This window comes from Chelon labrosus (genome assembly GCF_963514085.1).
Source record: "Chelon labrosus genome assembly, chromosome: 6".
NCBI classification, from domain to species: Eukaryota; Metazoa; Chordata; class Actinopteri; order Mugiliformes; family Mugilidae; genus Chelon; species Chelon labrosus.
The window spans coordinates 20,469,522-20,497,090 of NC_140342.1; the positions used below are offsets into that span (position 1 = coordinate 20,469,522).

The 27,569-nt window shown below is 44.0% G+C and overlaps 1 protein-coding gene across 3 annotated transcripts in view; it reads left to right on the forward strand.

The window, feature by feature from the left end:
• LOC311489505 (receptor-type tyrosine-protein phosphatase mu) overlaps nt 1-27,569 on the forward strand; it is a 155,241-nt gene that overhangs the window by 51,203 nt on the left and 76,469 nt on the right. For all 3 annotated transcript variants that reach the window (XM_084546618.1, XM_084546617.1, XM_084546619.1), the window contains exons 4-8: nt 141-219; nt 1,928-2,043; nt 4,669-4,843; nt 11,163-11,456; nt 26,888-27,196. In XM_084546618.1, coding sequence (XP_084402744.1) covers nt 141-219; nt 1,928-2,043; nt 4,669-4,843; nt 11,163-11,456; nt 26,888-27,196 — 973 coding nt within the window. The remainder of the gene's footprint in view (nt 1-140; nt 220-1,927; nt 2,044-4,668; nt 4,844-11,162; nt 11,457-26,887; nt 27,197-27,569) is intronic.

A 27,569-nucleotide genomic window follows, 5' to 3' on the forward strand; every position in this document is an offset into this window, starting at 1 on the left:
GCTGCAGCTCCAGTTAAGGATCAGGGCGCGTTCAGAAAGAGCCGGACTTCCCTGCGCACGCGGACGGCCACGCTCAGGTGCCATTTGAAGACGTGTGCCCATTTATCATTGCTGTTATGAGTCTCCTTTCTCCTCCTCAGATTGTGTTTGAAGCCGTAACCTCAGGGCAGCGGGGCTTGCTGGCCATCAAAGACGTTGTGGTCCAGGGCCACCAGTGCAGTAAGTTCTCTTTCCCTTCACCATAAAAGAATATCATCAAACGGTCGTTGTCCTTTCCATGACACCCCCCCAAATACTTGTATCGTTGTTCTGTTCAAGGCCTCCCAGACAAACAAAAGGCCTTCAAACACGGCGCTGCAGTCAATCCAAATGTGAACCTCCCTCCCTCCTGGCTCCCTGGAGATTTATGAGCATATAGTTGGCACGCTGAAGTGTGCTCAGGATGTAATGTTGGAGTGGCTGCGTTAAATCCATCCTTTGAGAGATGGCAGAAATCGTGCAAAAAAAGGAGATGAAAAACAAACCCCACCGTACCCTGTGTTTGGGTTCCTCTATTTTTCTCCTCCCTCAAGGATATTCAGTAAAGTGTCTCATCAACATCTGTTCGGAGTTCTGCTATCCGTGCTGAGTATAAGTACATGCACTTCAGAGGTAATGAACATGTAATCACTAGCATATTTTAAAAAGTTCTACCTCCGCTTCAGGGATAGGCGCCAGCGGCGGCGGCGGTGCGAGTAGAAGGAGGAAGAAGCCTCTTCAGTATTCCCTGTGTCTATTCTTTAGCGTGCAAAGAGTCCCGTTAGTCCATATGGCACTCTTAAGTTTATACCGTGAGATTTTCTGAGAAGTCTGAATCAATACCGCACGGGTTTTCATCAATTGATTTCTACCCTTCATAGCTGAAGTATCAAGCTCTGATTGTTAGGCGCTAATGACCTGCTAACCATTCGAAAGGAGCCGAATTCCTACAAATGTTATGTCAATAGGTTGGATTTATATAGCGGTAGGTGTTGCATATAAATGTATCTGAGTAAATCAATGGAGCCTCACAACGTGGTTAGTGTTTAAATGTGTAAGTGTGAGCGGATCGATAATCCGCTCAGTGGCAATTGGGTTTCTTTGAGTGATAAGCAAAGTGATCAGAGCCACTCCTCGGTGGAGCACAGCCAATTCATTTTCTATTTATACGACCGTGTGGAATATATAGCTAGCGCAAAGGTGTGATTATGCCACTGGGTGGTCTGCCTCTGCTTCTGTCATTAAAGAAGACATTAGCGGTGAGAAAAATAGATTTGTCTTTTTTGGCGCTGGGTGGATTGACGGGGCAAAGTTATAAAGGAGGTGTAGTTCAAAGACAAGGTTATGAAATATTGAGTAGAAGCGAACGTCTCAATGATGAACGTGATGGAATTAGCTTCGGCCAAGTCTTTGGAGATTTGGTTATGTTTCAAATCAAGGTCGCTCCACTGAATTGCCCTATTTTCCTACGCAGAATGGCGGTGCTAATCAAAAATGTTCTACATAAGTTACTTTCCGTAAACTATCCCAGTCAGTGAACACACGGATTATGAGCACAGTTGGAAAAAATAGAAAGAATAATGCTTTTTTAGAAATCTCCTCAGTCACTGAAGGAATGCAGTTAAGAGACAGCAGAAATGAGGTTGTTGGTCGGTGCAAGATGGGCCGCTGGTGTTTTCATTTTAACCGCGTTTCTCACAAAACGATGCCGGCATTCAGCACTAAGGTGTATCGTGTAGTGAAATAAAAACTGTGTCCATTCAAGGCTGCAAATCTGATCTAAAACCAGTTAAATGTGCGGGTGCAGAGGCATTAATTACCATAGACCTAACACAGGTGTTGAGTTGAGTTGAGCTCCTCATCCGAGCATGTAATCTTATGCAAACATTTGTCTTTTTTTTCCCCATAGTGAATACTCCACACTTTCTGACTATAAAGGGAGTGGAGGTCAACGCCGGACAGACTGCATCTTTTCACTGCACTGTAAATGGACGAAAGAGGGACAACTTCCGTCTCTGGCTTCAGGTGAGCAGCCTTTTCTCCTGAACTGGGTCGCCTTGAAACGTGTGTCTTACTGAACAGGCACTTAATCAGAATATACACTCTTCTAATCTGAAATCAGAGAGATCTTTCTTTAAAGTGCCTATCTCAAAGATTTTTAATTAAATAAAGTGTCTGTTTAGTCATTGTCGAGGTAACATAGTGATGATCAAGCTGATGATCCACTTCCCTGAAATTTACAGGATTACCAACCGGGTGTCGGTGGAGACATTGTCGTGCAAAAATCACCCATTTAGTTGCTCCATAATTTGGGCAGCGTGAACGCTGCTATGACGGAACAAACAACGAAAAGGCAGATGACTATTATACTACTTTCATGAAAGGTGTTGCTTGGGTGCCACCTTCCAAATTACTGACAATGATTGACACGTAGGTGTTGGATCTCTGAGAATCGAAGTTCAAAAACACAGCCACTAAAGGGAACAAAACAGAAGTCTTTAAAAATTATACTTTAATATAATCCCACATCAATCAGTGACATATCAATTGACAACAAGCCATTAAAACCAAAGTATGAGCACAAGGTGTTGACCTGGCCTCCAAATTCACTAGATCCCAAACTGATCAAGTATCTTTGGGATGATCCACAGAGGCCCCTCCCCTCAACCCATAGGACCCAAAGGCCTCCACTAACACAAACATTCTGTTGCCAGACACCACAGGACACCCTGAGAAGGACCTTGTCCATTCTCTGGTGAGTCACAACTGTTTTGGAGGCACAAGGGAGACCTGCACAATATTAGGAAGGTGGTCATAATGTTATGCCTGATCAGTGTATGTTAAACTTACTGTATCACAATGAAACCTAAAGATTTATACTTGGAGATTCTTACACTGTCTGGCCAAAAAAGAAGTCGCCACCTGGATTTAACTAAGCAAATAAATCTTTCAGTTGGCAACAAGTTATTTAACCCCAACTGATGCAATGAGTAGCTTCTCATTTCTTAAACAACCATGTAGAAAGACACATCCAGTGGTGGTGGAAAAGATGTTAGTCTGTTTGAGAAGGGTCAAATCATTGGCATGCATCAAGCAGAGAAACATCTAAGGAGATTGAAGAAACTACAAAAATTGGGTTAAGAACTGTCCAACGTATTATTAAAAACTGGAAGGATAGTGGGGAACCATCGTCTTCGAGGCAGAAAAAAATCCTGATAGATCGTGATCGGCGATCACTTAAAAGTTTGGTGAAATCAAATCGAAGAAAACCAACAGTACAACTCAGGGCTATGTTTAATGGAGCATTTCCACACACATAATGTGAAAGGAACTCAAGGGATTGGGACTGAACAGCTGTGTAGCCTTAAGAAAACCACTAATCAGTGAGGCTAACCGACAAAAAGGTTTCTGTTTGATAGGGAGCATTAAGATTGGCCTGTGGAGCAATGGAAGAAGGACATGTGGTCTGATGAGTCCAGATTTACCCTGTTCCAGAGTGATGGGAGCATCAGGGTAAGAAGAGAGGCAGATGAAGTGATGCACCCATCGTGCCTGGTACCTACTGTACAAGCCTGTGGGAGCAGTGCTATGATCTGGGGTTGCTGCAGTTGCTCAGGTCTAGGTTCAGCAACATTATGTTGCCCAAAGAATGAGGTCAGCTGACTACCTGAATATACTGAATGACCAGGTTATTCCATCAATCGATTTTTTCTTCCCTGATGGCACGGGCATATTCCAAGATGACAATGCCAGGATTCATGGGACTCAAATTGTGAAAGAGTGGTTCCATCATGTTTCAGGCTAGCATCAAGAGGTTAAACTATTTTCTTAATTAATAAACCAGAGCTAATGCCTTGTTACAAGCCCCACAGGCACTTTTAAGAAGTTGCACTCAGCAAGCATGAGTAGCCTTCATAATTCACTGTGTGCCTCATTCGATCTTTTCAAACCGACACATTCACACACATTTGTGTATGTTTGAAATTTCCTCCTACTCTCCAGATTTCCAGAGGCCTCTGCATCTTGGGGGCAGGGGATTACAGTTGTTTTAGATCACCGCAGTACGGTCTTAACCTATATAGATGTTGGCTCTGTGGATACCGTGTACTATATCCGGCACAACCGAGCGGCGCAGCAGTCTTGAATTGACCTTGTTCCGAGCAGCAAAGGTAGTGCATCTGGCAGACATAACCCTGCTGGCTCTGCTGCTAAGCACACTGTCACACATGTGATCAGTGGGAGCATGACGCTGGGTAAAGGTCCTCTGCCAGGTACTCCATCATTTTAACAAACACGTCCTCATTAGCACAGGAGCTGGAAAACAAACATTAAGTGAAGTCCCCTGATGACAGTAATGAAGAAATATTTCTAATGAACAAATGTCCCCCATCTGCCTGCTGTGAGGGCTGACAGCTGGGGAGGGCCCACTGTGTGTTTGTGCGTGTGTGTGTGCGTGCATTCCTGCGTGATAAATGTATTCCTGCGATCAGCCGCCGATGGGAACGAGGGGGCACAAACAAACACGCGCAAAGAACAAACGACAAGTACACTCGACCAGAGTTTCTAAAACACACAAGGTCAGGCCACTTTGCTTATTAAACCCTTTCCATTTTGGAGGCTCACTTGTGCGTTTGTCTCGCTTCCAAACAGGGCATCGGTGGACGGGAGGCTCCAATGAAAGCCACTAAACCTTGGAACAACCGACGCTTCATAGGCACTTTCGACGTGGAGAACACAACCAAGGGCGACTCGGGCCGCTACCGCTGCATTGTCCACTCAGACAAAGGGGTTGGAGTGTCCAATTACGGGGAGCTAACCATAAAACGTGAGTATCTGTCCCGAAGCCTAGTTCAGTGAAAACAGCCCAGAAGACAGGAACGGTTTCCAGCCACGCGACCTCTACGCATTCAGCAAAGTTAACAGGAAGTAAACAGGAAATGCTGCATATGTGTGGATGAAAATGTCCTCTGAGGCCACACTAAAAATACTAGCTTTTTATGTTGATTTGTTATCCTGAGGACTTTAATACTTCCCCTGTAAAGGCTGTCCTTGACTGAGCATAATTCCACCTAAAAGATCACAAAGGCATGAGGCACCAGGGTTTACAGTAACCTCACTGATATTTCACTCCTGCAGTCATTTGATATGAATTTATGGAGTCGTCCGTAACTAAATCCTGCAAGGCCTCTCTTTCCTACAGCCCTATAGCCCGGTAATGGCCTTCTATATTTCTTCACCTCAATTTTCTCCCTGTGCTCTCAATTGAATTTACTGCCCTGACTTTTTTCTTTCTTTCTTTTTCTTTTTTTTTTTTTGTCTCCGAGCTTTATGTGATTGATAGGTTTAATCCTGGCTGTCCAGATCGAGGTCTGTCAATCATGCGAGAATGGCCGGGCCCAGACACGGTGGAGTGTATAGGGGAGATAAAGTCTCTCTGCCCGAGTGTATCAGTGGGTTTCAGCGGTGTACTCAGAGGAGAATTTACCGACACACTGGAGGCACTCAGAACCACGCTCGTGCATAAATTCAGCAACACAATCACTCGCGCGTCCTCACACTTACACATACTCACTAGACAGCAATATTTTTGCTGATAGCCGCTTTCAGTGTGTTATTAGATATACTGTTTTTTTTTTTATTTTTTACTCAAGACAAACCAGTTAAGTGCCTTTTTCATAAATATTTAAAATACTGTAATTTCCTTGCGTTTAGGCATGTATCAAGCCTTGTTACTCATCCCACTTTAAATTCAGAGATTTGACACCTCAGTGACTTTGACATAAGTCGACTCATTGGGGGGAGAAAAGAGGCATTTTCGCACTTATGAGTGTGACACATAAAAAGCTGATATCTCCTCTTATCGCGCCAGTCGTAAAACAAGTGCTTAACCCTCCTGGCGATGAGTCCGAGTTGTAAATCCTCCTTCTATGTGTATTCGCCGTGTCCGTGACTCGTTTTTTTATTTTTTTTTTTTGGGGGGGAGGCCTGACCACGGATCTGTGGATTATGAGCTTAATACAGTCGCGCGCCAGCTCCGCACCCCACCCCTCATTACCATACACTGCCTTTTTCCCCCTCAACATGAGCAGAATGAATGCTTGATTATCCCCGATAATCACTTCTGCCAGTGTTCAGTCAGTTTTACGTGCCTATATGGAAGTGCGCCGCATGTATTTCCAAAGTGCTGCACGGATCGGGCCCCGGTGCAGCAGTGCCCCCCTCCTGATGAGCTCTCCTGTAGTGCAGCCAGTGGTTTTGAAAGGGGGGATAATTATTCCCTGTCCGAGCGCCGGCTCTTTTCTTGGCCTGGTTAGAATCACCTGGCTCCGCCAAGGCATCCGCTGAGCTCCGGCGTGGTATTCTGGGCCACGCGAACAGCTCAAGGATGCCGAGAGGCGTGGGCGTGCCGGCCGCTAATGAGAATAGCCACCGGGAATCGAAGGCCGGCCGGTGGAGCTCGTCATTTTCCCGTGGCCACCTCTCCTCATATCAGGAGCCGATCAATTCTTTGCTCACAGCAGTCCAATTAGGGAAGCGCGCTACATAATGAGGAGCTCTTGCCTTAACAAGAGAGGCTCCGTGGATGTAACGGGTAAATGAAAGAAGGGTTTATAAACGGTGAGGTCTAACTAATCTAATGACGGCGGTGAGGCAGCTCTTATTATTGCTCTCTGTGTGCTCTGAGGCAGATGGGTGGCTTAACGCGTGTATGCATTGCATGTACTGTATACATACACCTAAAAAGATTATTGTTATTGGCTACTGATGAGTAAATAGAAAGAAAATTGACAATTTGGACAAGAATTTGTGTGATTCTAGTGTCAAATATGAGAGTTTTATCACTGTAAACTAAATATATTAGGGTTTTAACAAAATAATGAATAGTTTTACATTATTAAACTAAAATGTAACTCCAAGTATTTAAAAAATAGACTTAAATTGATGATAAATATCGTCATTTTCAGTCCTAGTACAGTGGTTCTAACTATGTCAATGGGTGTGTATTTTGCTGTATGCGCATATGTGTGCATAAAGTGCGATGGCGTTCTGGCAGACAGGCAGGTGCTGTGGTGGAGGAGGACGCAGCTGTCGCCGTGCCGTTTGCCTGTCTGGTCAACATCATGACAGCAGCTGCTCGCCGGACCCTCGCCACTGTCTTCTGCGCGCCACTTCCCCCCCCTTCCCCTTTTTTCCAGCTTGCACGGCGCTCACTTCCAAGACATTTCCAGGGCCCCCTTCCACCGCGAAGCCGCCTTCGCGAGGCTTAAACGCCGGGAAATGAGTCGTTAATATCCTGAAGTGTTCCAGCGATCGAGTGTATTTCACACCGGTAATCCGTTATTTTCGGCGCATCTGCTGTGGCTCCCGAACAGAGGATTACTGCACCTACAGGAATTATTTCATCGCCACAAGCGGCTGTTGCTTTTGTGAGGCAGTAACTTTTCAAAGTCAGATGAAATGCTTAATGCTTAATACATCATGCTGCTCAGTCGTGATGAGTGAGGATTGAAAGGCGGCAGTTGTAGGGTTGATTAGATGTCTAAGGATCTGTTGATGTGGCATCAAAACTTTTTTATTAACCAGTTAGTCGATAAGATTTCGTGTTACGTGGCCTCTGTGAACTAGTCATGGCTGAGTCAGCTCCTAGAAACCTTGTCATGTTTTGAGGGCCTGTGCATCACAAGGTGTGATTGAAGTGTTGTGTTGGCCAGCGTGTCAATAAAATCTGGTAACGGATACACAACACTTGTTGACTTGGAGGTAGAAGCATGTTCTTTATTTTATTCCTTCCTGATTCGTATGTTTCATTTAGCTCTTTCACAAAGTTCTGCCTTGAATTTGATTATTTAATGAATAAAGATACTTATTGTAGAATAAATTAAATCACACCTGGTGTTAAAATTGCAAAACATTGCCATCTGCTTCTCTTAGAAAAGAAAAAAAATACCAAAAAAGGCCAACCAACTACATAAAACCTTAACTCTGTCTCCTGAAACACATTTTTATTTGATAAAAATCTAAAAAAATAATAATATATTCATCTATACCACTATACTGAGAAGGATATTGTGCATCAGAGTGAGCCTGTGCTGTTTTTTTGTTGCTTAATTTAATCTCATCGCATTGCCTCTTAACTGAGTTAAACCCCTTTTAAGACGCAACACCAGACCATAAAAGACCATCAAAACAAGCCAGTGCTCAGATTTTGAGTCACCTCATTTCCCCGTCTGGCTCCGACATGCAGACTGGGGCGTTGCGTGTAAGCGCAAGAGAAGATGCGGTGGATTAGCTGGTTCGCTTTAGGTGATGTTTGACGGCAACACCGGATGCCGGGATTAGTGGGAGTTTAGGGACCTGCGGTGGAGGTCACCGTGGGGTAACCATCTGCTGAGGAAGTGCCTCCAATTCTCTGTTGGACACCTCTGCCTGCTCTTCATTTGCTTGGGGACTTCTTCTGCCTCTCCATGACAACTCCATGTGAAACAGCCCGGCGTCTAATGGCATTATTCTTTTACGTGTGCGCTCATTAGAACTACTCACGCCAGCCGTTGCTGGGACATGTTACCATTGTAGTGCGTGACAAGGATGGATTCCTAAGTCATTCCTTAGCTGTGGATCGTAGCTCTTTGTTGACAGTGGCTGTTTTTTTGGTTGCACCAGGATACCATGTGCAAAGCAAGACATTGTGATCAGACTGAATGCGTATTTGTTTTCTTGTCATTCTCTTTTAATGGAAATGGGAAACTTCACGTGTTCAGGAAATAATTGTGGCCCTTAAATTACTTTACAGTTAAGACAGAAACATACAGTTATTATTACAGGCTTCAGAAGTTTCTCTCAAATATTACTTCATCACCCCCTCACCTGGTTATATGATAATCCAACGCTGAAAATATCCCACTGTTGAGGAAAAAAAAAAAACGTGTCTGACATTTCGAGAAGCCTCATTAAACCAGAAATGGCACAAGGTTTAACCAAGATTAGACAAATATTGGCGACACGGCGGAGAAAAGGTCATCTTCAAGGTTGTCACTGAACACCACATTTGTCTAAAAGAGATAAACTTGCACCGAAGACGAGGAACTTTGTTTATGAGATTATTCTCTGACGTTTCAAACAAATGCACCGAGGGTTAAAAGGGACCAGAAATAGACTTGGCTCCGGTAGCTGTGCTTCTCATTTTGTCATTTTTTGGTGTTGGTACAGTTGCGTCAATGAAAATGTTTCTCAAATTCATTAACCGGAGACTTCTGCGTCCTATTGTTTGGAGCAACACGATTAGTTTTAATTGTGTATCTCTGAATCATTTTGGGAATGTCTCTTTGTTTGCTTGCTCAAGCAGCAATAAATATAAAGAATTATATTAAACATGTTGTAGAGGGACAGTATAGTGTCTGACTGATTGAATTAATCTCAGTTTTAATCTTGGTCAACTACTACCTTTCAGTTCCCATGAATTAATTTGATACCCTACCCCAAGTCATATTAATTGTTGTTAAAATCCACCTTTTTCCACCTATCCATCTTTGTTTTTATTATTCTAAGAAGAAAAATTGTTGCACTGCGCCTTCAGAAAAATGGCGCTGTCCCTTTAAGAGAGATGGTGGTCTTGAGTTGTTGTTGTTGTTGTTGATGATGGCCGTGTTGTGCATGGCTGTGGATGTGCGCCACTGAACTGAGGGTGCGTTGCAATAAAAAAGTAAAGAATTGTTCTGGAGGTGCAACAGATAAATGACAGACTAGCATCTAAAACATTTTTTCAATGGCACGTGATCTACCGGTCGATCGCGATTGACATATTGGGCCCCCTGACAAAAACGTAATGATATAGTATGCGCTATTTTCTTGGAAACGTTTAACTGTGGTGGTTAAAAGTATTGATACTGCATACTTTTGCTCGAGTAATATCTGCAATGCTGTACTTTCACTTGTAACTTGTGGGTCACTCATTCCGCATATTTAAACTCAACATCCAAACGAGAGAAAGCAAGCAACGGCAAAGTATTGTAACGGATGCAAGTTAAGTTTTGGGCTTGCAAATCACTGTCATAGTTGCATGTTGATATGAACATAGCTCCTGACCTTTTCCTCTTGGAGGAACTGTTTCTTGGCCATCTCTACTTGGAGTTTAACAGATTTCCATTAGACAGACTTACAGTTTCTCATATTTTTATTCGGAATTTTGCTCATGGAGCCCTCATCCCACTGTCCTGTGCACAAAGACCTCTTGATTTTATCATTAGTGTTGCCTCGACTGCACTGGGCCACTTAGAACCAGTATGAACTGTATATGACCAATGGTTTTTTCCACCTTTATGCACAAAGATCTGAATCCATCCTCAACCAGTGTAGTCCTGGTCTCTTTTAATGTACTTCTGATTCAACCACATGTAGAATGACTTCTTCACATGTTATGAGCTAAAATGCGTTCAACCTGTTTTTTTTCCAACGTTTATCCAACACTTCACGCTTTAGAGTTATTGTGTTTTAGGCTTTCCTGTCAATCCATTTTCAGCTTTAAACATAATAGCAAAATCCCACAACAGTCATGAGTTGAGAGATTAAACCAGGTCCTAAATCTGACAAGAGAGATGACAGCTACAGTAGTTGTCAGTTACCAGAGGCTTTTCCATTGACGTCTTCTGATTAAAATCAATACACCGTTGAATGGCGGCAGCGTTTGCCAAGGACTGGGTGACTTTATTTACACCTCTGTTATAAGTCGCTATCACTTTCAAAGTGTGTGTGTGTGTGTGTGTGTGTGTGTGTGTGTGTGTGTGTGTGTGTGATTGCGTGACTCAGTCAGTTTATCACTGAAGATGAGATGTTCCATTCATCAAGCTGAAGCTATTGATTGATGCATGGCTCTTGTTAAATACTCCGCTTAGAGGAAAACATGAAGATAATCTGAACGTGCTTCGGGAGAGTTTTTAAGTGGTTGATTGTTTAAAAGAAGACAATGATTTTGGTATCTTGTTTGCTTGAAAATATTTATCCACTTTTGTTGTGTGTGTTTTTTTTTTGCGTGACTGTCCATGCTTTTTACACAAACTAAAAATAATTGCCTTCTGTATTGTGAAGGCTTTCCATCATTCCTCCATTATGGTACGGTTATCAATAAAAAGAACTTTTTATTTCCCCAGAGCCCCCCGTGCCTATCGCACCACCGCAGCTGACTGCCGTCGGCGCCACCTATCTTTGGATTCAACTAAACGCCAACTCCATCAACGGGGACGGTCCAATAATTGACAGGGAGGTGGAATACCGCACCGTCTCTGGCACCATGTATGACCTGCAGCCCGTGGACAAGACCACGCACAAGATCGGCCACCTGGACCCGGACACCGAGTACGAGATCAGTGTTCTGCTGACCAGACCTCTGGAGGGAGGCACCGGAGCTCCCGGACCGCCTCTGAGGGCCAGGACCAGATGTGCCGGTAGGGGCCAAAAAAGCACTTACTCACAGAACCATCTCTGAGATTTCAGATAAATACATTATGTTGTTGTCAGTGTCACAAAATTTGGTCTAAATGTGTATCTTGATTTCTAAACCGATGGAAGAATGAAACAAAAAAATTTCCAGAAGCTTTAGAAGTGAACTTCAAAAGGCAACTGGACTTGTAGAGTTTTTTGAGAAGATGTTTCGCCACTCATCCGAGTAGCTTCTTCAGTTCTAGGGGACTGGTGGGAAGTTGGCATTTTTCCATCATTGTACTAGAGAATGTGACCTGATTGTCTGCCCCATGCATCATGAGTCTGTGAAGCTCGGGGAACGTGAGAGAAGTCGAAAACTCTCTGATAAAATGGGTAAAATGCGTGCAGTCTGTCGCCTGCAGCTCCTCATCTAACAGCTCACTGCGGCAGCTCTTTATTGTTTGATTACTCAAACTCAAAAAACTCCGCAACCACTACAGCATTCATCCATTCATTTTAATTTGTGAAATCTATGTGCCTGTGGATTGGTGCCTTGACATGCAGCATGAAGGTAACATTGAAATCCGACCACCAGGTGAGTTGATCCACTTTGATAGAGTGCCTGGAGATAAAAGTGAAATATTCCAACAAAACTGCAATGAAATTTAGCTTTTTCATTCATGTATTTAACCTGAGTATTAACAGAAGTAATATTTTTTTGTGAAAAAAAACAAGTTCAGCCTTAGCTTCAGAAGCTAGTATTGCCCTATTTAGCAGAAATTGCTTTTTGTAGGTGTTTTGCATATCTTTCCTCTAGTCTCTGACATTCTTCATACTAATTTTGTGCAGTTGCAGGATGGTTGAGGGTTTTCTTACATTCACAGCCTATTCAGAATCTGTATTGTAGATAGTTCAGTCAAACAACTCTGGTGATAGTCAACACAACGCGACAAAGCGGATGACGAACTCTTGCAGGACATGAATAAGCGTATCTGGAATGCAGTCACATGTTATTGACGACATTTCTAAGAAACGCCAACACACAAAGCTTTAAAAAATAAATCAGGGGCTGCCTCTATTAAAATTTAAGCACTTTGCCGTAGATAGTGACCTTCACATGCCGCTGAGTTGTCACGTGTAAAATTGTCATAACGTAATTCCTCTTTTTTGGTAAATCTCCAGCCTGCTAATTGAAAATGTTTCAGTTTGCTCACGACCCAGTGCCAAAAGGTATTATGCATAAAAAAACAACAACAACAAAAAACAGATTCATCAAACATCTGTCACATCGAACACTGCTAACAACTGAAACAATTCAATTATCTTTCACTATCAGTACTTTGCACAACACAATGACGGTCTGATGCAACAGGGGACAAAGAGTTTTATACAATTGCATGAAGAAGAGTGGTCGGAGCAGTTCAAGCAGTCCATTCATTCACCACTTTTTCTTTATTATTTTATTTGTATTGCCTTAAGTTCATTGTATTTGCGGTCGTACCATTCCTAATTTATTTTTTCCAAGCAAAAATACGTCTATTTTTATTTATTTTTTTACAAACCATCCCTTGCATACAATAAATGGCCATCAGGGCTCCATTGTTGTTGAAGCTCCATTGTGTTTTTTCTCTAAAGCCTCATTGGATTTGAAGTAAATAACTGGATCTCACAATTGCCCAACACGTATCACTGCCAGTTTACTTGGTAATTATTTTCCTGTAATAGACAAAGCCCATTGTGTTCGCTGTTGTTCCAATCTTTAGATTCGCTGCAAGATTTTTGGCATCGGGACATCTTTTCTAAGTAATAAGTTCTGCATTGAGCACCTGGTGCAATTGAATGGGAAAGCTGAACGTACGGTACGGAACAAAATAACAAGTTCGAGTAAACTCTTTCAGCTTGTTTTGAACAGCTCTGTGTCATATAAGAGTTATGATTTATAGCTAGCCCGAGATGCAGAGCTGAAAACTGCCCTGCCACATGATTAACTTTATAACTACTTTGTTTATCCGACTTGAATCTCATTCTGAACGCCCTGCTGCCGTCTTAATTCATCAGCAATGCAGATTGATTTCATGTGTGAGGCATCGTGGCACCTTAAATTTGGACTGTTATGTCGCTGCTCTACTGTTGCCGTTCAAAACTCAAACGTGCACATAAACACTTTGAGAATGCCTGATGATATTGCACAAATTGCCCTTCTCACAACATTAACCAGCTAAATTCCCTTGCTGTACTAGGATGCCAGCTCGAGGAACAAAACAAACCTAGCCTCAGCAGTTTCCTAAGCTAATGCTGTTTAATGTCCAGAGAAATGCTGATGAAAATGAGATTTTTCTCCCCTCTCTGCCCAGGGTGTTACCCCTTCTTCCTACTGTGAAGGTCATGAGCTTATTCATTTTCAGTCTGCTTGATGGGGATGAATGGGCCTACCTGTGCAGCCTTCTGAGCAAGGCCCCCGCTTCTGCGGGAATCCTGCCCCTTGGCCACCCCGCCGGTCACAGTCGGGGAGATTGATGGCCCCACCTCCTGAAGTGTGTTTGAGGAAGCTGCTCTTGATCTTGTCCGGTTCTCTGCTGGTCTTTCCCACTGACAGACTGGGCCTCAGCAGTGCTCCTAATTGAACGGTTAAGACTCAGAGGGCCGTGTAATACATCACTGTTGATACAGACAAGCTTAGAGACTCGCCCCCCCCAATCCTCACCCTCTCCCTACACTGCTGTCTGGAGGCGCTAATGAAAATCTGTGGCCACTTTAGAGCACTGTCTCTCGCATAATTATTCATAGCCATGCTTTGGTCACTTCGCAAAATGAGCAATGTTTCTGATGACAAAGGATGTTTTAATTCAATCTTCTGTAAAACGAAGAATGTATAATGCAAGGACGCCGCCAATTCAATTCAGAGGCGGGGAGAAGAAAGGGGAAGCCTTGAAAGGTTTTCTTTCCCATGAAGCACTTCCATTACTCTCCTAGTGAACAACAAAAGAATGTCTTATCCAAGGCTCTGTGATTGCCTCGGAGGGTTATTTATGGATTTGAAGGTTTTGCAGAAAGCTTCAGACAAACATTTTGCTTTTGCATATCCTCATGTCTTTGCACGGTTGATGTTGAATTTCACAACTTGTTAGCATTTGTCACTTTCCCCTTTTTTTTTCTTTCACCGGCCGACATTTTTGAGCTAAAAAAGGGGGAAGGTATTTGGAAACTGCCCTCCCCTTCCTTGTGAAATTTCAGTCTGTGTGAAGTTGTTTACCACTTGAGAATGCTCGCGCTCTGTAAGTGCTACTTGAAGGAGGACACTGTATTATCAGGTGGTGCCCTAGGATCACAGCAGGGTGCCCTGAATTTCGGCAACATTATTGAGAGACTATCTCACAGAGAGAAACCATTTCCAGCCCGCACTAGGGAGGCAGATAAGTAAACCTTAAACAACTTCTCTTCTGCAGTCTGAGTTGAGATCTTTGTGGAAAAGTATTTGCCACATCTTTGTTTGCTTAGGGTTGACCTACACATCAGCTACTTCAACAATATCTAAATTAATTAACACTTTTTAATCGTTTTACAATCATTTGAAGATGATAGAGCCAGGGAAAGGTCTGCACTTGGCATATTTTTTCTTTTTTTTTTCACGCTGAGCACTTGTTTTGCTGCTGCAGAGTTAATTTCATACTCGTTACCATGGTAGAAGAACAGTCTGTCACAGTTTGTCCTTTGTGTCTCATCTCCACCCCGTGCCCTCCGCTGCCTCTTGGGCGCTTTAAAAATGGCAGTACACGATGTCCATGCTGGGTCCAAACACCTGCTCAGAATCCGGCCTCTGCCAGCTCCACATCTCCATCTATAAGTTCTCTCCATCTGCGCTCCGGCACCACGTGGGAGTAGCCTCATCTGTTTGTTTTTACTTTGCCATTCTGTTGCACTGAGTGCTATTAAACACGGGGGAATCGGCGTTAATCAGAGATCAGCCTCGCTTAAGCACTCGTTTATAACGGCGGCGAGTGGGGAGGAGCTGCGCAAATATGTTCACCCACATCAAGCTCGGTTATTTGCATTTAGCCTCCTGGTTAATTTGTGAAAGACAGGGTCTGTTTTGATGCAAAGTAGTAGATTCATTTTATCCTCCAAGTGCAATAGTTCGTCTACTGCTGCAGGGGCGCAGCAACTTCAGTGACAAGTGTGAATGGAAACTTCAGTCACGTTTATCTCCAGTAGTTTTATATTCAAGGCTGATTGTGTAGAGGTAATCAGTGCTGTTGTGAAATTGAAAGTGATGTTTAAAATCTTACCTCCAGTTCTGAATAAAGAATAGACGTCTTGTGTACACCGCATCTCCTTAAGCATTTTCTTATTACAGCAAGGTGTTGTTGTTATTATTATTACCGTCTTCTTCTGGTTTGATTAGCGGTCAACAAACCAGCTTACATGTGCATTACTGCCATCCACTGGACTGGAGTGTGGATCGGTAGATTTATAGCAAGTAGTTGCAGCGTAGTCTCTGTTTTGTTTCCCTGTGAGATCCATTCTGTGAGATAAGATAACCCATTGTTTATCCCACAAGGAGATAAATAATAATCTAGAAGAGGAATAATCTACGTGTGTTACACGTGTATGTGCATTTCGCTATTCAGACCTTATAGCGTGTACGAGTCTGAACGTGGGCGGAAAAATAATAAAGTGTGTGACGCAACCTGATTTCAGCATTGGTTGGATTTAAAACCCTGTAATCTGAGCCTATCTGAAAACCCTTTCAGTCATAACTTTACACCGTCTTTGTGCACCAGCCTGCCTCCTACTTGGTAGTAGGTAAAATAGATGGGGAATTAATTAAAATCAAGTGCGCGGAAATGCCGTTCATGTAAAGATATACATGGATCACAACGAGAAGCTTGTTTTATTATGTGCCTACATTTTAAACGAATGCAAAGGACAGATTAGAGAGGATGGAGAAAAAGTCTATTTCAGATTCGCCATGGTGCGATTTCTCCTGCATGTGGTTTAAGCTGCATTTTGCTAGAACGCTGCAGCGCTGGAAGAGTGTACCTTATACAATCTATTATCCGTAGAGATATGCTATCTGAAGTGTACGACTGTGACCTTGGAAAGTTAGTGAATCACACAGAAACTGAAAAAAAATAAAATAAATGTTACTCAGAAGCGTTGGGCATGATACGAGCCACACACCGTTAACTGTCTGTTTGTTCCATCCATTCACGAAAAAGCCACCATCCTCGCGTTTAAACCGTACAGGTGATGAATAAGGGTGAGACTGATTTGCGTTAATGTCTTTCCTTTTTTCTGCCTTTGTTCAGCTGCCATCGAGGGCTGTGAAAGGTTCAGTCCACGGTATAAAAGGCCCCCTTTTTTCCTATGTATACTTAACATGTCAAGAGACCATTCCGTTTGACAGACAAGAAGATTTAACGACCCGACTTGAGGGACAGTTAGGACTTGGTGCCGGTTATATAAAGTGTCTGCAAGTATTTATTTCTCCTCTTATTCTCGATGAGGAATTTCTGTAGGGTTTGGAGCAAAATGGCAAATTTCAGCTTTGTTAAACTTGCAGAATGTCCAGATGTTGTTCGACCTTGCCTTCAGCTTGCCCTGTATATTCATTGCAGCTGCATATTTAAAGAATAAGAGAAGTTTCGGCGTTGGTGTCCCTAGGTCCAAAGACGGAGATACTAGGAGACGGCACACATTTGACGAAACAGTAGTTTTCACGTGGGACACTGCAGAGGTTTTAGAGGAATTAATATATTTTATTTGTCAAAACCTGTGTAACAAAGCCTTAACAAAAGGAGAATGATGATCTGTCAGCTGTAACTGCTGTTTTTCCTTTCGGTGTCTCCAGGGCAAATTGCCTCAGTGAGATCTACCCCCTTTCAGCAACAAAACAATTTCCTTGAAGGATTAATAAAGTATTCTGATTCTGAGTATTCTGATTCTGATTTATGACGGTTGCTTTTTTGCTCAGGTTGAGATTTACCAGATCCGTCTCTCTGGGTCTAAAAGGAAAGGAAATTGTTTGCTAGGCATGTGTCTAATTAACACCATTGTTGCCTCGAGGCACGAATAGAAGGGCTGCTCACCTCACAATCTCCGATGGCGCTGGTCTGCCTTGTCGACCACAATGGGTGCCAGTCATGTGACCTATAGGGTTTATATACTGTCCATGGCAAGGTGAATGAAAAGCCTTGGTTCTTTTGTCAGTCGGAGAAAACAGGGATAGATTGAGTTTGTGGTGTGTGAGAAGGTTACGGGAGCACCACAATAAAAGTCTTTTTTATCACAGGCAGTTGGAAGTAGAATGGCGAATTGTGTTGTATGATATTGGCTCCGCAAAAGGCAAATTGAGTTCCTCCCAAGGACACATCTTCAAACAACTGCCATTGGAAAGGAAAGAGAAAGAGGGTGTGAGACTTTGTATTTATAGCTGTTTCATTACTATTATTTCCCTCACCTCCATCACTCCATCTATTCCCCTAACGGGAAGAAACCAAGTCTCTGTAAACAGATGTGCACAAATGATACTCTGGTGACATCCACATAAACTTAGTCTCTTTTCACTCTAGAGCTGCTTCCTCAGCTCCTCGTAAACAATTATCATTGAGGTTGTTTGTAACCTCTACTCTTGAGCCTCCAGAGAACGGTAAATAGGAGTAGTTTTGTCAGGCTTGGCAAGATCTTTTTTTTTCTCTCCTGTTTTTAAATTTGAACTGAAAAGCTTCTCAAGGTCTTTAAATGTTTCTATTCTCCGCGGTTAATTATTCATGGTCTATCTGCTGTAATTTTTGTCGCGGATTTTCTCCAGCCTTTTGGTGAATTATAGATGTCCCTTTCCCCTCTCCTAGGCGTCCAAGATGCACTCATTCAGTCTGGTTGTATAACTCTAGCTCAAGAACATTTCGGCGTCTCCTCCTCAACTAAAGGACATGAATGTCAGGAAGGCTGCGATTTATCCTCTGTATTCCCCCACCTGCGTAGCCAGATCTTGGATCCCATATATCTCCTAACTATGTGGCTCGGAAAGCGCGGCAACCATTTCGCAAAGTCAAGCGCTTCACTTTGATTTACACTGTGGGTAACACCCTGAGTTGAGTGCGACACATGCGGGGTTTTTGGCGACAAATGACAACAGCACCTGGGCCATCTGGGAAGTGTTGAAGTTGAAGGATCACCTTGCTAACCTCCCACTGCTGCTGTAGAGATTGCGTCCCCAATCGGTAAATGAGGCCTTGTGTTCTTCCCATTTGTAAAGCCCTATCCGCAGACATTTTCCCTGGCAGCACTGACACACACAAAAAAAAACAAAGCCCGGTCTGACAGTAGAGATGGCTTGTGTGGGCATGTGTACGTGTTAAGGCAGATAGGGAGGAGGAGGAGGAGGAGGAGGAGGAGGAGGAGGGGGTCATTCCACCTGTCACTCTGACCCCAATCACTGCACAGCATATTGGTGGAAACAAAATGAAAGATTGATTTAACCAGTTCCGCCTCCGCTGCCTCTGCTCTTCTCATCAGCTGGCTGTCCATTTGTTTTCATCCGGTCAGCGGACTCGCTCTTTCCTTCACCTTTTGCCCCTGAGGCTCACTTGCTAGGTTGCTTTAATCTCTCTAAATGGACAGATAGATAGAAAGGGCTGTATATGGAAATGTTATACCATTACACCGTGTATTTTTTCCCCCCAAATAGTTCTTCTATTTCTGCAATCAAGTGAAGCAAGGTTATTTGTCTTTAGCAACGGCAATAACACCATATGCTTCACAACAGTAGTAAAGTACTTATTTTGTCTCCAGCTTTCTAAATGCTATTGTTGTCATGATGAATAAACCCGAGACCTCCTTTTAGCTTTAATGTTCTTTAAACTACTTCACTGCTGAGTATGTTGCAAAACATGATGGGAGTAAGTTGCCATCATTTATTCATGAAATTGCTGAATCCGTGCAAATAGACAGTATATGCTTGTGGATACCTACTCTAACGTCCATCTATTGGATAAGAAAAGCGGACTCCTCTTAATTTCCTTATAATCTTCAAGTTTCTCCAACATCAACAGTAATCTAGTCCGCTACAGTGCAACTGTTAGCTAATACAGCATTTGTACAGATAGGACTTCTTCAAACAGAAATGGGTGGCGCGTTTTTGAAGTTGCTTCCTTCCAGTACGCTTCTTCAGAAGTGTTTGTCAGAGAGTTGAACGTCTTTGGAGACTTTAGAAAACTGACGCAGAGGTGTTACAGGAGCTTTCAACTTCACTCTTGAGTTCTCTTTTGCATTGTGTTTTCTTAACTATTTCAGTATCTTCATGTGGATCACCAAGTGCAACGCCTTGAATGGTGCCACCTTCTGACGGCCATACATGAACAACGTTTCATTGTGGTCCGACAACAAGTCACACGATCTGAACTTTAATGGTTGTAGGGTATATATAGGACTGGCGGAGAGTTTAGGTTTAAATAGGAACATCTGTGGGTGTTGCCCGTCAGAAACTTGCTTGACGAGTGTCTCTTAATGGCTAGATATTTACCTGACGTTAAAGCTTGTTACATACTAGAAACTTGTTCTGCGAGAACAAGAACAAAGTTCATTCTGGCCAGGTCATTTATACTTCACAAGAAACTCAGAGTCCCGAACTTTGGGGAAGTCCTCATAGGGCCCTCCCACTGCAGCATACGTCACGCGCGCAAGCATCGTGGAAGATGCAGGAGATAGACGGCATGAGAGGCATTATGTTCGGATGTCGGCCAGTCATTTTGGCAACCGTGTCCGTCGGATCATGCCGTTCATTCAGCGTGGACCCACACACAGTAGGCCGATCTCTACCCAGGAGAGATTACCGGTCACATTGTGTATATTGGCATCTGGGAGCTCACAGAGTGGCCGCTAGCATTACCGCTTTTCCACATTAACCACGTCCACTTCCAAATTTCTGACCAATCACAGGATAGTTGCCGGATGTCGCACAAGAAAAAAGTTCTGCCTAGTTGATGTGTCAAGAACAAGCTGCGAGAACTCCCAAATAAGCCCTAGGTACTAGAACAAATTTTGCACTTCTCAGGGGCCGTCCACATGGAAACGCAAAAACGCTGAAACGCATAAATTTTTCATCGTTTTGGCCGATTGTCCACACGTATCCTGTAAACGCATAGCCCTAAAACGCACTTTTCTGAAAACGGGTCCCAGGGTGGAGAAATTCGCAAACGCAGCTCTTGCGTTTCTATGTGGACGGCGAAAACGGGGAAAACGATGACGTCATCGCCACACTCCCGAGCAGCCTTCCACATCCCGCGAGACGTCTCGTAACAACATCAACAACAATGGCGGACTACATGCTAGTTTTCATGCTGGAGAAGATATTGAGCCTATTAGGGTTACTAGGGCAAAATATCATGCTCCTGTGCCACCACGCTGAGCAAAAAAGGCGATTTGTAAACAACGCTCAAGATTTGTGCGCATGCTCCGCCTCTTCCTCTCCGTTTTTGGTGAATTTCTGAAACTGAAATAGCGCCACCTATAGGCCTGGAATATGAAGTAGCGTTTTCGGTCGTGCTGAAACGGATCTGTGTGGACGCGGATATTTCTTGAAACGATGCCCTCGAAAACGGAGAGGGAAAAGATGGTTTTCGTACGTGTGGACGAGGCCTCAGCCTTCTTTCTCCAATGAATGGTGCTCTAACGACCCATTATCAGTCAGAGGCTCCAGTCTCAAGGTGTGAATGGGGACAGTAAAACCTCTTGGGGACAAAAGTTAAGACTGCATTGTAAACTGATGGCAGATTATATATCTCAACCCACCTCCCTTGTTCAGAGAAGGATTTTCCAGTTTGACATAGATGGCTTCCTTTACTCCTCTTCCAAACCATCTGTCTTCTCTGGCTAAAATGTGGACGTTGTTGTCTTCCAAAGGAGCATCCGTCCTTTGTCCTTTGGGTGTGGGTGGACCGCTGAATCGATTCCCGATGAGCTGCCTCGACTGTGTTGGGACATGCGTTTGTTGATGGGTTGTTTTATTTCCCCTAGTCAGTCAAGTTTCTGATGGGCAACACCCACAGATGTTCCTGTTTAAACCCCAACTCCCCACCAGTACTTTAGAACTGAAGAAGCTACTTGGATGAAACGTCTTCAAGGAACTCTACTAGTCCAGTTGCCTTTCTCTAACGATTTTGGATGCCATAGGCCCAACAACATCCAAAAAAATACCCTATTATTCTTTTCTTTTTGCACATTTTAGCTTGTTGCCAGCATAGATTGAACAAAAGCGTGCACTTACTTTGTACGACTTGCTATGGTCTTGTCATACATCATCTCTACTGCTAGAATGCGTCTTACTTTCCCTCTCTCGCTTTCACACTCCCTTTCTATACGGTGCTATGAGAAGGAAGCCTTTCACCCATTCATCTCCACCCCTGCAGCTTCAGGGGGTTCATCAGACAAGGTGGCAGCCCGGCCTGGTCCAGCGCCGGGGCTCATTCGGTGGTTTCAATTTGATCCAGAGCATTGTGGGCCCCTCCGCGCCTCGTCTTCACCCATCGTGGCAGTCTCATTTATCACAAGGCCTATAAAGAAGGACTTGATAGAGTGAGGAGCGACCAGCACCATTCAATAAATCCTTGTGATTATCCACGCCCCCAAGGTGTACGAGCAAAGTGTCTGTGTGTGTGTCCCGAGCATGTGGGCATTTGTCTCTGACTTTGTAATGGGTGTAGAGGGCAGCGTTGGAAAATAAGAGGTCCATGTACAGAGCCTTTAAAGTGCTATCAATTATAACGTGTGTACATGTGTCAACCCCAAGGCCTCGTCTGACTTGTTGCATTTGATGGCAGCAAAAACCTTGCCATTTTCTCCCTCCTCTCTCTTAGCTTTCTTTCTCCAGCCCCCACCCACACATTTACTCCCTCTTGAACCCCCACAACCACCACCACCACCACCGCTTTTCCCTCTTCCTCCAGAGGATTGCATAGAGGAGCACTCTAGGAGGGTGATGGCGCTTTGATTGTCGGTTATCAAAAGCTATCATTACCGCTTGCTTCTGTGGGATATGAAAATGATTTCCTAAGTGTAAAACCCATGTCATTACCTCAATGGTCACAGTGTTATCGCTGAGATGTAATAGAAAGAGGCAAACAAATGTGCTCGCCTCCCAGCCCGCCCTGGCTCAAACAGAACAGAGTGAGTAACACACAGCAACGGAGTGATAAGTGACGGCAATATCGGGCCCCGCTGCCGAGAATGAAACACTTTATGGAAACATCCCACCGACCAGGATTTAATCTTCACCGACGTCATGTTGTTTCCTGCACTGTCTTTAACAATGGCGCATGCATGTGACGAGCGCCGGCTGACATTCTCTGGCGAGGAATGCGGCTCTGCATGGCATCCTGTGAAAGTCGAGGCATTTCTCTTTCTTCATCTCCAAACAACAAGCACAGCTCCCTGCTCCTCCACCACAACCTGAGCATCGTTTCATCCTGACAAGATAGCGACCAGGCTCGGGAGCCGCATTGACTTGCTGGGGGTTTCTAATCATTGGGGAAGTAGTCTTTTCTCCCCCCCCCCCCTTGGGTCTGTTTGCTGAGCAGAGAGATGGAAGCCGGTGCCAGCGCCAGGCTTTTCTGCTCTTAATCGATGCGGATCTGATAAAGATCCTGGCTTTCTGAACAACTCGTACGCTGCGAAGCCCGAGGAAAATCTGATAAGTAAATCGTTCCTCTGTACATACAGCCAGAAAGATGCTGAGAAACCAGACGTGTGCTGCCGTGCGCGCATACGGAAACTCTTTTCCTCCCATAAGACCACACTAGAAAACACACATTGTCCCCCTCATGCACACGCGCACTTGTCTCGCAGCAAAGTGGCCGTGCTCCAGACATGCCCAATTTGTTTCCTTTCATCCAGGACTAATGTCTTGCTCTACCCAGGGGCTAAGTGCACCATTTGTAGCCCCCTCTAGGACAGGCAGTTGCAACATGCGGTTATTTGTTGTTTTTGTCCCGTGTTTTGTGAAATCATGTTATCACTTGAGCCGCAGTGACGCGCGCGCGGGGGCCCGTTTCGAATTAGCGCCAGGCAATAATGTGCAGATAATTTCTAAAAACATTATTTAAATGTCAAACTGTAATGACAAAAAAAATCACTAATAGTTCTATGTAAATGTCACATCCAAATTATTCAATTATATCAGCAAGTGTGGAGCAGGTGATAATTTGTCCACCGCTTGGAATACCAATCTGGCTCTAGCTGGAGATCACTCTGTGTGCCCTGGCATAAGATAGACCTCGGTAATTTCCTGCTCCAAGGGATGCTTTCATAGACATTATTATAACTCTATTCCACTAGAAATATCTGCCATACTGGAGAGATATTAGAGTCATATTTTCAGCACTTTCACCCCAGTGTCACCCAGGGTGTGTGATAGCTTGAGAGAATTGTAAAAATAAAAAAAATAAATAATAAAAAAAATGGATTTCCAGAGATAGCCCTGTTATTCCTTGTTGTGACTTTTTGCTTTTGATGCTGAGCTTCTTACTGCCCGCTCAATAAAACTAAACTAGCAGTCACAGTAGACTGGGGTAATAGGCTCATCTCATCAGTTGTCATTCATCGGCCCCTGGGCCTATTTGAAAACGGCCACATGGCTTCCATCTATGCACAAAGGGGTTTATAAAGGATATCAGCCATTCGGCGTGACCCGTTCATTTCAGATTAAGTGTGGGAGGAGGGCGCAAGGTGTTTTTCTTTTCCCCTCTTTCTTCAAAGTCAACCGTGGCCGAGGCTCTGAAATGGATGAGGCACCTTGTTGTTCGTGCAAGCGGATGATGTCATTCTGAGTCATGGGTTACAAGTTGTGATTGGGCGTCCGCCACAGATCCTCACATTTTTACTGCCTCCCTCAGACAGCTGGCATTTGCACGACAGGGAGCCAAGGGGGCAACAAACAATTAGCCTTTTCTCTACAAAACTCCGGGCGGAGGCTGTAGAATAATCATAAGAGCTGCTTAGCGAATGGCCGGTGTACCTTTCCCGACTACATGCGCACCCAGGATGAAAAAGGAAATGCCTAATGTTCCGGCCACTATTAAAATACCAATTTAAATTTATATACAAATAGATAATTGCTTCCCCCATTTCATTTTTCTTCTTCTCTGTTCGACATGGGGCTATTTCTGTGCACAATTATATTTTTCCAAAAGTGCCCCCCACCCCCACCCCCCGTTCTGGCATCTCTCCATTGGCCACAATAAGGGGTGCCGTGGACATTATCTACGATGTTCCGCGGAAGATGGGAGGGTGACATTTCTCCTTGAACGTTCCAGAAATGAGACTTCCTCTCAGCCGCTCGCGTGCGTCTGCTTGAGATTCACACTTTGGTGCATTTGTCACTTTGAGAGCATCTGGTTTAATTTGATTTCTGTGCCTGGCCACCCTGCAATTCTCTGTGCTTTTAGTGTAACCATTGCCTACCGAGTGCGGCCAACAGATAGTTCCGCAAATAAAGGGGTTTAAACTTCTATTTTCTGCTTGGCTTTCTCAACACTGCGGCTGATTTGAAGAAACCTGTTTTCTTGCCTATTCTTCCCGGGCTCTGTGTCTCTGTGGCTGATTACATTTGTTTAAAATGGCGGACCACTTTCTGAATCATTACATTTATCCGCATAGTTGGTTTTCAATATTGTATGGTGGAAGTGAGCATTCTGCTCTACAGCTGATCTCTTTGATAGGATAAACGTCTTACACATGCCTCTCCACCGCAGATTTAACCTTGGAGGTCAGTACGTCTCGGAGATCCTTCAAAGGAGTACTCCAAAACAGGTGCAGAAAGGTTTTTCAATGAATATTAAACATTTTCTTTAGCTATTATTTAAATTGTGATTAAATTTGTACGCTCAGCGAAGACTTGCGCTGGTTTGTTGCAGTCTTTGTAGCCCCGTATTCTCCTTGAACAAAATATAGTTGCCGGTTTTCCCTGTTGGGATTTTTTCAATTTTTTAGACATTACTGTATCATTTATGCATCCCTTTGTGCATGCTTCATGTACCGTATGTTGCACATTGAGATCCCCTCCCGAATCTGTGCTCAACAGCTCTTCCTCTTCCCCCTTCGGGCCCTTCTAATGCTATTTCATCTGCTCTGTGAAAGTGCAGGGGAGATCATATCCGCTCTTTCTCCTTGTGAAATCTACAAGTGTTCCGTCTTTCATTTATATTCCTCTTGCAGTATCCTTTCTCGCTTTTACAGGCTTCTGCCATGTCACATGTCATGACCTAATTTTATGAATTCCATCCAAAACTGTAGTTAATTTAAAATGAATTTCATTTTTTATGTTTTTTTTTTCCTTCCTGGAGGATATAGGAGCTTAAGAAAAAGAAATATTAAGCGGATTTCCATTAAGAGTTTGTTTGCAGAGTCCTGCTTGTTTCCCGTGTCCTTTACTCAATCTGTAGAAATGAACGGCACGCCGGAGCTCCAGTCCAGTCTCTCTCTCCCCATGCACCTCCAGAATGTTAAACATGGCTGCCGTGGCTGCCTCTGAATTGCTGGACTGTGCCTCCTGGGGAACGGGGAAATTGAGCCCTGGCTCTTCCTAATAGGTGGTAAAGTGTTAAGTTCCAGAGAAATGGACTGCGAATTTAACCTGGAATGGAAATTGATCCCATTACCTTGTGCTTGGGCTGCTTTCCTCCCGTAGGAAAGGAGAGGGAGAAGAGAGAGCAAGAGGGGAAAATAGATGTAGGGGTGGGGGGGAGGCAGAATGAGGAGAAAAAGAGAGGAGGAAATGGAAGTCACAGAAAAAGAGATGGGCAGAGAGAGAAAATGGAGAAAGGGAATGGAGGAAAAAAGAGATGGAAGTAAGGAAGGAAGGAGAGAGAAAATGGGGAAGGTAAAGAGAAAAGGCAAGGAGACACAGTGTATGTGATTAGAGGTGATACGATGGCAGTGGGGGCTGCATCCTGCCTGGATTGACAGGCTGCCTGACTCTGTATCAGTGTGGTGCTAATAGCTGACCGCCACTGGGCGAGATGGAAAAGAGAGTGGAAAAGGCAGAGCACAAGGTAGAAGGCGCGGGGAAACGGCACGCTCTGAAGGGATGATACACCTCCCGCTGAGGGTTTCCACCAACAGACCTGTGGTGTCTTGTTGTGTGCGGCCGCTGTGAGACCAAGTTAGCAACGGTGATGGGATGTGGCAGTGGTAGGTGTCAGGCTGTGGCTTTGAAATTTTGAAATATTTTCTGGAAATGTGAACTACAAACAGAAAAAAAAAATAGTATTTCAGTGTGAATAAAAGTATTGAGCAGGCCTCAAGTTCACCCAAAGGAACACGGTCTTCCCTGTGCCCTGGCATAGACCGAACTCAATAATATCCTTGATTTTATTGAAACTCAACCTGCCCGTCGTATGGCCTAATTGATTATCTAAATGTACGCTCACACTCTCCTCTATCTTCTCCGTTTCGCCAGAGCCCATGCACGGCCCGCGGCGTCTGGAAGTGGTGGACATCCAGTCCAAGCAGGTGACGGTGCGCTGGGAACCTCTGGGCTACAACGTGACCCGCTGCCACAGCTACAACCTGACCGTCCAGTACCGCTCCAGAGTGTCTGGCAAGGACGAGACCCGGGAGGAGGTGTGTTATGACACTCAGAGCCGCGATCCCCAGCACACCATCCACAACTTGACACCCTTCACCAACCTCAGTGTCAAGCTGGTGTTGCGCAACCCAGAGGGTGTCAAGGAGAGCACCGAGCTGGAGGTTCAGACTGATGAGGATGGTGAGTGAAAGTAAAAATAACAACCTACCGAACAAGTGCAGTAGTAGTAGTATGACAGATTTACTGTTACATTTATGCTTGTAAATACCTATATCTCTATGTAAGGCATCCATTCAGAAGTATTGCATCCCTCAGAATTTTCTACATTTGTGCATAAAAATGACTCAAGACATCAGTGGTCCTGAAAGTGGACAAAGAAAAGCCAATCAAATAAATGAAACAGAAATATATATAATAAAAGTAATTGCAGCTGTAGCATTACAAGTTTACCTTAAGGCCAAATTAGAGTCCATATATACAGTGATGAATGTCAAAATATATGATCATATTATAATTACATATACTGATCAGCCACAACATTATGACCACTGAC